Source organism: Sminthopsis crassicaudata, chromosome 3 (assembly GCF_048593235.1).
Source record: "Sminthopsis crassicaudata isolate SCR6 chromosome 3, ASM4859323v1, whole genome shotgun sequence".
Lineage (NCBI taxonomy): Eukaryota > Metazoa > Chordata > Mammalia > Dasyuromorphia > Dasyuridae > Sminthopsis > Sminthopsis crassicaudata.
Window position 1 is genome coordinate 326,975,003 of NC_133619.1, and position 11,004 is coordinate 326,986,006.

An 11,004-nucleotide genomic window follows, 5' to 3' on the forward strand; every position below is an offset into this window, starting at 1 on the left:
CCTTGCACTAAGATACAATAGAACAAGACCTGCATTTTGTAAAATTACAAAAAGAAGGGAGCTACTTTGAAAATGCTAATTGAGCTAGGAAAACCCCAGAAGCATCACCCTAAAAAAAAAGCAAAATAAATAAATAAAAGAATGAACGAATAAATAAATAAATACAAGAAAAAAAGCTAAATTCTGATTCTAGCAAGTCACTTAAAATATTTTTAGTAAGTTGTCATGTACCATGCAATAGCATTCTAGGTTTGAAAATTTTGGTGTATGATGGTGACTATAAAATTGATGCCTCTTCTGTAAAATCCTCTCAGAAGATACTGTCTTCACATAACTAAGGTTTTTCCGCATGTCCTATGAATAATCTTTAAGTCTCTGAAAATATCCCCTGATGTATAAATACCAAAAAGTTCTACCAAAAGAACTTTGTATAACTTAGTTCATATCCCAGATGGGCCTCAGTTTTTCTGATCTATAAAATCAAAGAGTTAGACTAGATCTAAAATTTTTTTCCAGATTTAAATCTATGATCTTATGATTATTGGTACCATTTTTATGCACCCAGGGAGAGCAAATAACCATATTTCTATGACTAACATTCTGCCTTTCTTCCTTTTTCTTCTAGTGAGATTCTATACTAAGCATTGGTCAGTAACCAAATGGTTTTATGAATGTGAGTACAAACATACATAGAGAACCAAGTTTCCAGTTGTTTATATAAAATGAGATAATTTTCTAGAGACTTGAAAGTTGTTGCAGAATATGCAAAAAGCTTGGGTCATATGAGGATGGTATTTTCAGAAAATTTTTTCTTGAAAAGAGGGATCAGTTTCAGACTGACTATTCAACATTAAGTTTCCAAAACACAATGCACTATTGAATTGATATAAGACAATTTTCTGTACTTTAGAAATTCATAGGAATCAGAACCCATCTTTTCTCCTAATGGACAAGATCAAAAGAATACTACAACTGGTCCCTGAAAGGGACAGAAGGAAATAATAGATGAAAAGTCCATAAAATTGGTTTAGTAAACCAATTATTTACTGAATACTTTGAAATTATGTCTCAAAATTCAACAGTCTAAAACAGAATTCATTATTACTAAAAACCCACTCCCTATTCCCAACTTCCCAAATTTTGTCAATGGCATCATTTAGTAATTAAGGTATGTTACGTCAGAAGCATTCTCAACTCCTCAGTCACTCAGTATATGAAAGGAGAAGTGAGAAGAGAAAGGAAGAGAAATTCTGGCTAACAACTTCCCCACACACAAATCCCTAAACCACAAGATTACCACTTTCATTAGAAAATTCCCTCAAACATTCCAAGACATACATCCCATATTTCCCTTCTCTAAAAAAGACTGTCAAAATAGACTAGACAAATGGATTTATGCCCTGTTCATATCTAGGACATATTCTTTACCACATGGTACCATGATCCAAATGCTATACACAAGTCAGAGGGAAACATCTCTGACTGCAATGGATAGGGAGATTTCAGCTGTTTCCTGAAGAATAAGTAAAATTTTTAAAAAGACACTGTAGACAATAATACATTTCAGGTGATGTAAAAAAGCTTAGACAAAACTTAAGGAATCAAGTACAGGGTATACTTAGAAGACCAGTTTAGCTGGAGTATAAGGTTTATACTGTGTAAAAGTGAAAGATGAGGCTGTTAACAGTATGGATAATAACCTTTAGAATTAAAATGCTAATTTAAACCAAAGCAAGTAATAGGGAGCAGTGGATAGAGCACCAGCCTTGAATTCAGGAGGACCCCAGTTCAAATCTGGTCTCAGACACTTAACACTTCCTAGCTGTGTGTCCTTGGGCAAGCCACTTAACCCCAGCCTCAGGGAAAAAAAAAAAAAAAAAAAGCAAGTAATAACTTTGCTCAGATGGCAAAAATGACAGATTAAAAAAGAGATTAGGGAGAACCTAGAACAGAATCCCCACCCACTCACTGCTACACAACCAAACTTCTCGATGAGGTAGCTAAAAATACACTTAATTCTTAATCACTATGCTACTGAGAACCAGGAATAGCAGGGATAAATTAAGCTTACAAATTAAATCATTTATTATTTTAGAATACAAACTATTAAAACAAAAATTTTGGTAAAAACAGTTTTTCAAACTCACTTGTTGCTAAGATATTTTAGTAAAGAAAAATTTGGGCAATAATCTTATTCAATGTAATGCAATCAAGCCTATAATCCCAGACCTCATGCTAGCCATTAATTTCAACTTCCTTCCTGTTAATATCTATAACTTTGTTTCCTAATTTCTTGCAAAATACCACATTATTTTCCTCCACATTTCCCATCTTCTCATGAAGATACAAATTAACAATGAAATAGTCAAAAAGCTAACAGCTAGAAAAACCACCTAGATACTCAGATATTATTTTAAACCAAGAAACAGTTGGTACTATATTCCTTAATCTCTAACTATGAGATTCCCCTGCTATACCCAAGGCAATTTTAAAATATTCCAAAGCTTTCAAAAAGTGGGATTCAGGAATAATTTTTGAAAAATAACTCTCTGCAGCCTGATGGCTTCTGATCTTGTCACATTACAAATAGCATACAGCATCATTCTACCCATACCTGTTTCTTAGACCTGTTCCATTGCCACAGCCTCCTCCAACCAAGGTCTGTAGAGAAGGTAAAGCTGAACGGCTGAGCTGTTGCCGACTGGGGCCCCTCCTTCCACCGGGCATGTCCAGGAACCAGAATGTTTCCAGTGCCACCTGCAGCTGTGACCCAGTCAGTGGTTTCCAACCTGTTCCACCTCTGGAGAAATATAAATTTACTGCTTTAGAGTAATGCAACAAAAAAAAGAAAAAGTAAATGAAAAGCTGCTTAAGACAAATCAATCAAATATTTGCAGTATTCTTTAGCTATGTTAGTCTAATGTAACATTCCTCAGGGTCCCTAAAGTCAAAACTATTTTCACAACAATACTAACACTTTTTAATGTCAAATACAGCAAATATTAGTACCCACATAAAGGCTCTTGGGCAGGTAGGGATGGGGGGAAGGAAGGAAATGGAGGTAGAGTGAGGTCTACTGTCCTTGATGACTTTTAAAAGTACAAAGGACCAAAACTTATGAGAAGCACTGAAATAATGGAAGGATTAACAATATTCATCGTTTTGACCCCAAAATACTCAGATAAAAAAGTTTTACTTAATTCCCTAGAAAACTTTATTTAAATCTTTCTATCTCATTTAATTCAATGTAAAATGATTAATATTATTTATTTCTAATTATAAATATCTTACAAAATTGAATGAGATGTAAATGAAAAAACTCTGAGCTAAGGTATTTGCTTGAAAAGTGTGTAGAAAAAAGGTCACAGCCTAATCCTACAAAGTATTCCTAATTCCAAAAAACTCAAATTTACACAGGAGACTGCAATTATAACCCACTTCCTTTCTCTAATTTTCAATCTCTCCATCTCTCCACTAGATCCAATCTTCACTGGATTCTTCCCAGAGGCCTACAAGCACATTCAAGTCTCTTCCATTCTTTAAAGAAAACACACATTCCAAAAAAAAAAAAAAGAGTTTTACAACTATCATTTGGGTTTATTACCCTCGAAGCTATATCTTTATCTCTCCTTTCAGGGCCAAACTGCTGGGACCTAGGAACCTTTGTAATCTAATTGACCTTATCTCTCAACTGAAATTGCTCCAGAAAAAGTTATCAATCTATCAATTGCCAAATCTGAAAATCTTTTCTCAATCCTCACCCTCCAGACCTTTCAGCAACATTTGACACCTTCTTGTACATACTCTTTTCTATGATATCATTCCTTCTTGATCTACTCCAAACAATAATCACTTCTCAATCTCTTTTCCTAGACCCTTACTGTGGTATATCTCAAAACTTTGTCACAGGTTCTCTTTTCTCTTTACAAGCTCTTCTTTGGTGAGCTCATCTCCTCCTGTGGGTTTAATTATAATCTTTATGGAGATAATCCTTAGATCTACATATCCAGCCCTTGACTCTCTCTCAGTGAACTTCTGGAAATGTCTCACAGGCATCTCCAATTCAAAAGTCCAAAACAACTCATCCCGCTTCTCCCTATTTCCAATTTCTCTATTTTTGTCAATGGCACCAATCTTCTAGTCTTTCAGGATTGCAATTTCAGAGGCATTCTTAATTGCTCAAACTCATCCTATATATTCAACCAATTACTAAGTCTTGTTAATTATCTTTTTCTCTATTAGCCTAGTCACCACTTTGGTTCAGGCTCTTACCATCTTTCACTGGGACTTTTCAATAACTTTCAAGTTGACCTCCCTGCCTCAAGTTTCTCTCTTCTTCATCCTATTCTTCATGTCAGAGATATCAACCATGCCCCCTAGAGGTCAGGTATGCAGTCCAAAGCACTAATTCCATAACATTTTCAAATGCTGCCACACTAGATTAAAATGTAACTGGGAAATATTTAACAAAATTTTAAAAAAATACCATAAAGCATGAATATTGTATTTTAAAAATACAACAATATGAAGCCACAGAGACTCATATGTACAGCTTAATGGCCCTCATTTTCATCTGAATTGACATCACTGCTACACACAACTGCCAAAAGGACTTTTTCCTAAAGCAAAGATGTAATGATCATGTTATCTCTCTGCTCAATAAGCTTTAGTGGCTTCCTATTTATTACTTCTAGGATCAAACAAACTTCTCTGCTTGACATTTAAAGACCTTTGACTATCTATGTCCAAACTATCTCTCCAACCTTATATACATTAGTCTCTTGCAAGAATTCTATCGTGCAGCCAAACAGGTTATCTTGCTGTTCCTCAAACAGAACATTCCCAACACTCAGCTCTGTGGTTTTAAAAGAGCCAAGATCCATGCCTAGAATGTACTCACTCTTCACCTCTGCTTCCCAAAGTCCCTATTTCTCTTCAAAACTCAGCTTGTGGATCACTTCCAGCACATTTCTCTTGATCATGCCTCTCTCACTGCCTCCACCTTCTTCTCCCCAAATTTCCTTTTATACATTTTATTCAACCTTACATACAAATAGCTATCCTGATAGAATGTATACTTGAGGACAAGGGCTGTTTTCACTTTTGTATTAAATCCCAGGATAGTGTCTGGCATATAGTAGGTGCTTAATGCTAAAAAGAACATAAATACAACTTCAATTTAACATAACAAGATATATACTTATATGTTATAAATTTATCATTTAATTTTCAATTAACTGAAATACTGAAGGGGCTGGTATACTGCCCAGGGAATTACTTATGTACTGGAGAGTCTAAAATGAGGAATCAAAAGATTCTAGTATTAGTTTCACTACTAAATGAATAAAGACTTTAGGCAAATCACTGAAGTGTAATTCAGTTTTCTCTAAGAAGAATTCTATGTTCTATCTACTTTATCTTTCACAGAGGATTGCTTTGGGAATCACCTGATATGTTAGATGAGAAAGTACTTTCAAAATCAGATGTCATAGAAATATAAAATACTGTTAACAATGGAGGAACTTTTCTCCCAAAAAAAAAAAAAAAAAAAAAAAAAAAAAAGACTATGGGCATCTAGGGTCTCCAAGTCCCTTTCAGCACAGAACCAATGATTCTCTTACAGTAAGCCCTTAAAATTTTTGCTTAGGAAAAGAAACATTCAATTATAGGAGAAATTATTCAAATCCCATGGCAGGAGTTTCTTTGGGTTGTTGTTTTTAATATTTTGATAATTGTTTTTCTATATAATTGATTTCCTTTGTAATCTTGTTTAATTTAGGCATGTAACAGGTATGCATATTTTAAGTACGTATTTATTTACTCATATACAAGTAGTCCACAGGCTTCACTTAGACTGCCAAAGGGGTCTAAGGCACAAAAAGAACTTCTGTTTTACGGTATGGAAAAGTATTGATAATAAAATCTAACTAGGAAAATTAGAAAGGGAATGGAAAAAGAAGAAAACATTCCTAATAAGCAGAGGTATCCAAACTTGGAACAGGGTGCAACTGGGACAATGAGTTTTCTCTCCTTGAGAGATCTGCAAGCAGGGGTGGAAAATTCCTTGTCCAGTAATGTTGAGGGGTGGAGGGAGCTTTTTTTTTTTCAGATGTGAGTTGTACTACAGTCCCATTACGGCCCCCTGGGATCCCCAATGCCCCTCCCCACACAGACCTATCAATCCCGTGAAACTGAATCCTTAAAAAGTTTGCTCAGAAAAAGAGAGACTGACAAACAGGAGAAGTGAAATTTCCCATCAGACTGACTACTCCACGGGCCATCGGGCAGGGTGAGCAAACCAAGTTTCCTATGCTGCAGCTTTTAGGGTTCCAGAATCATCACAAAGCGTCTGAGAAACTCAGATTTCCAAAACGTCACAGCTGACTTTCCCTAACTCCCGTGGCGGCCCTCGGGAGTCCGGATGGACTAACACACCAGAGGCGAATGAGCGGAGTTTAAAGGGCTCGGGCTCCCTCCTCCGTGAGGGGGCTTCTCTCGTTCTGGGCTGCACAAGGCAGAAAGGGGAGAAAAGAAGGAGAGAAGAGAAAGGGACCGCAGGGAGGCCGAGCTGGGGCCTCTTCCTGACCAGTACGAGTGAGAGAGAAGAGGAGAAAGACGAGACAGGCGGCCGGACCCGGAGATGGGCCAGCGGCCTCGGGACTTACGCATGGAGGCCTGGACGGCGGGGCGGGTTCCCCAAAAAGGCGGTGATGGCTTCACGGGCTGTCCCCGGGGCGGGCGGACAGGTTCCCTCCCCCGCCCCGACCGCGACGCTCCAGGCCTGCTGTCCCTCGTCGCCTCACAGAGATCCGAAAAGGGGTGGCCAGTCTGTCTCCGGACGCCCGGCGGCCAGACCCCAGCTGCAGTCCAGTCAGCAGTGACCAGCCCCGGTTGCCGCGGAGCTGAGGAGACGTGGCAGCGCGCGGTGATGACGTCAGCGGCGCGCCCGAAGGCCGGCCTCTCCGGCCCCCGGAAACTAAACACTTGGAGGGAGGCGGAGATCTCCGGGCTCCAGCCATCCCGAGCGCTCATTCCTCGCGCCTGCGTGGTGGCTCGAGTGCGCTTGCTAGCCGAGGTGCTTTCGCACCTGCGCAGTAGTGCATCTTCCCGACTCAGTTTCCGGCGACGGTTGAGCCCCTGGTCTTATGGTGTTCCCTATACCTTTCCCCATCCCCCCCGGGCGTTAGTTAAACGTCTGTTATGATTATTAATATATTTTTTTATTCCTTCCTTGCTGAACGTGTCTGAACGCTGTATGTCTGCCGTCGGAGGCCCAGCCTAGCCGAGCGCGGAGAGGCTCGTCACCAGAAGGTCAGCCTGCTGGGTGCTCCCCCCTCTTTTTTTTTGGCCACGAAAACTATGAATCGGGCAGAAATTCAAAATGGCCCCTCTCCCTATGACGGCCCCTCCTGCAGTGACGGGGCCCGAGGCGGAAGCGGAAAGGCGCAAAAAGCCCCCCAGGCCGCCAAGAGGCCCTATATAAACATAGATTTGGCCGTTGGGACGTTCAACGTGGGCTCCTTGTCCACTGATGAGCTGGTAGACACGCTCCTGGAGGAACTAAAAAACATACACATTGATATCCTGGCTATAAATGAAACCAGGCGGGAAGAAGAAGTTTCATCCGAGTGGAAGGATGGTTGGCAGGTTCTCCTTGGAGAGGGCAACGAAGGAGTCGGTGGGGTTGGTTTCATGGTGGGCCCAAAGGCCACGCGGAATATAATTTCATGGTATACGTGGTCCTCTCGCCTCGCGGTGCTTACCATGAGAGTCAGCCGGGATGCCACCATGAAAATCATTGCTGCTTATGCGCCAAGATCCATAGCTGAGGAGGAGGAGGTAGACAAGTTCTACGAGGATCTGGATAAAATCCTCCAAATTGAGTCGGCATATACTTTGATACTTGGTGACTTCAATGCAAAAGTGGGCACAGGTGGGGAAGGGGAAGAGTATGTTGGAAGATACGGTTCTGGATCAAGAGATGAGAGAGGTCAGAGACTTGTGGAATATGCAGAAGCCTCACATTTGTATATTATGAACACTTTTTTCATGAAGAGAGTTGGAAGGCGCTGGACATGGTCGCCAGATGAAGTTGTAAAAGAGGAAGTAGATTACATTTTAACAGACAAGAAACAACTGGTTACAGATGTGGCAGTCATTTCAGAATCGGTTGTCTGTATGCAGTCATATCATCGACTGGTTCGGGCAAAGGTTAAATTAAATACCAAATTAGAAGAAAGGATGAAGATGAAAAGAAGGCACTGTGTGCGATTACAGCAGCTTGAAGAAGAACTGTTTCAACATACTGTAGAATCTCAAAATTGGGAAATGAACAGAAATAGAGACTATGATTCTGAATATGAACGGCATTTATTACAAAAGATTAACCGGTGTAAAAAAATCATCACAATGAAGAGACCAAAAGAGCCCAGAAACCGCCTTAGCCAAGAAACACTCAATCTGCTGGCTAAGAGGAGAGACATGGCAGCTAGGGGTGATAAGGGCCCAGAATACAAGGCCATTTGCAAAACACTACGGAAGAAGATGACTGAAGATTATGAACAGTATCGCCAAACTAGACAGCAAAAAGCAGTCGAAGAGAGAACAGTTCATCAGAGAGGCTGGCGTGAAAGCCAGCCAAAATATAGTTTCCAAAGAGAATTTGCAGAGAGAATTGGAAGAAGGACAGCAAACCGATGGGAAATAGAACAGACTGTTCCTGGTCGTCCAGAAACAGCTACTTCCCAATCAGGAGGTAGTGGAGGTGAGCAGGGACCAACTGATCCAGAAGATCAGGGGGGTGCCCACCTCATTGAGACTGAAAAACTATAAGAATTATTTGTTTAACTTCAGGCACTTCCTTTGGCCATTATCCAGTTTTTCTGACCCTTGCTTTGGCCTTGGACTGTTAATTGTCTGCTCCCTTGGACTGTTAACTTGTTGCTGACTACCTTACCTTGATACACAGATATCTCTCTCTCTCTGGCCATTGTGGATTGTGCTTAACAACCTGGCCTTTGATTTCATCCATTGTGCATACAACCTATTCCTCTAACTCTGGTCCTTCATAAATTAACTCTCATTGCTTACTGTTCTTTCTCACCTATTTCAAACCTCTCTCCCAACTGTATCTAGGACATATTTGGATATAACTGAGTTAGAAATGAATCGCTTTCACATCTGCAGAGGGCTGGGTCACCTTAATTTTCTGATGAAATGTTGCTGTATCAATGGCTTTGGAAAATTCAGTTAATATCAGGTAGTGTGTTGTCATGTGTTTTTACTTTTTAAGGGGTCACCACTGGAAATCAAGGGAGTATTTATTCTCTCCTTAGTTTCTGAGGCATGGGGTAAACAGACTGGTGGAAACCTACATAACCTGAACCTTACTTTCAATTTAATGTTAGTAATGTGTTTGGTTTTTTATTTTTATGGTAGACCCATTTTTTTAGGGTGAACCATGAAGAATTCCAGGGTGCTTCCTGAGGGAGTATGGGGGAAAACTTTGGAAGTTACACAGAGGCTTCCGTTCGAATGATATTAGGAGTTGAGACTGTTAATATTTCTACTTTCTCTTGACATGTACTTGAAAACTCCTGATTCTGTAACCCTACAAAATGAGAATTTTTAAATTATAAATGAAACTAGGCTTTGCTGTACTTCTAGCCATACAACTAGATAGAAACAGGGAAATGACAACTTAACTGTTAACTGTTAAAAACAAAATGGGAAAATTTTAAATATAATGAAGCTGGGCTTTGCTGCACTTCCAGCTATACAACTAGATAGAAACAGGGAAATGACAACTTGACTGTTTCTGTTAAAACCTCAGCACTCCACACCTGTTGTGGTCAAGCTTCTGAAATTTCCTAAGGTGGGATAACAGCTAGTAGAGGACCCAACATATGCTAAGAATATCTACTGTTTGCTGCTACCATGCTGCAGTTGCCTTACAAAACATCAATCAGTTGGACTCTTGCTAAATGTGGAAAAGGACATTTTGACCAACTGAATAATAGTTGGTGATGACAGCTTGACTCTTTTATTTTGATTCAGGTAACTGTACATGGTGAGAGTTGCTATGCAGGATGGGACTCATATGGATTGTATTTGTTGGCTGCTATTTGGGCATTGTAAAGGATCCCTCAAAGTTCACAAAACAACTTTGACAACTTTGTTCTTTACATTAACTGACTCCCAAGATTATGATTCTTCAGAACCACTTCTAGACTTGTAATTCTCACAAATAAAATCTTTTGTTCAGATATGAGTCTTTAAGATTGAAAAATAATGTGAAAATGTTGAATAGAAAAAAAATTTCCAACAATTAGAGATGTTTCCTCTTTGCTATTAAACTCCACTGCTGTTGCTACTAGGTGATCAGATATTGAACACCTAAAAGAAAATACTGTTTTCCTCCCATCCCCACTTTGTACATCATATTTAAATTTGATTGTCTAAGCACACTCTTCCAGAAGCTATCTAATAATATTGAAAGGGAATGTTCGAGTGTTCTTCCATTTTCCTGTCTTGTACCTAAATTTCTGTGTAAGGATAAGTAAAATCAACACTGAGGCTAAAACTTTAGCAGGATACCTTTGTGATATTTCTTGGTATATGTGTAGCTATTTACTACCATTTGGAAGTTGTTTACTACTGTGGACCCTTCATTTCTATCTTTCTGCCAAGAAGGAAAAACATAATTTAAAAATTCTAATTGTAGCTCTATGAATTCTACTCCCAGAATTCTAGGTCTAGAGAAAAGTTGACAGCTATTCATTCTTTGGTGGGCTAATAGTAGCAGCAATTGTCTTTTCTGGGGTTTTGCATTATTATTAGGGTTTGTTTCTGCCAGTGTGATAAAAGCTTTTGTCTTCCTAATCAGAAAATATGTAGATTGTCTATCTCTAAGGGACCTATTTCTCAAGAGCCACCAGGGCTGCACAGTACCCTCAGCATCTTGGTTTCTGTCTTTGGATGTGATTAGATTATCATGTCCAGATT

At 39.4% G+C, this 11,004-nt stretch overlaps 1 protein-coding gene across 1 annotated transcript in view; it reads right to left on the reverse strand.

Annotated features, from left to right (window-relative positions):
• Nucleotides 1-6,951, reverse strand: part of TMEM39A (transmembrane protein 39A) — a 30,573-nt gene extending 23,622 nt beyond the window's left edge. The window contains exons 1-2 of the mRNA XM_074301308.1: nt 6,666-6,951; nt 2,615-2,800 (exon numbers count right to left, since the gene is read on the reverse strand). Of these exons, the coding sequence (XP_074157409.1) occupies nt 2,615-2,727 (113 nt within the window). The 5' untranslated portion in view covers nt 2,728-2,800; nt 6,666-6,951. The remainder of the gene's footprint in view (nt 1-2,614; nt 2,801-6,665) is intronic.
• Between the last annotated feature and the right edge of the window lie 4,053 nt (nt 6,952-11,004).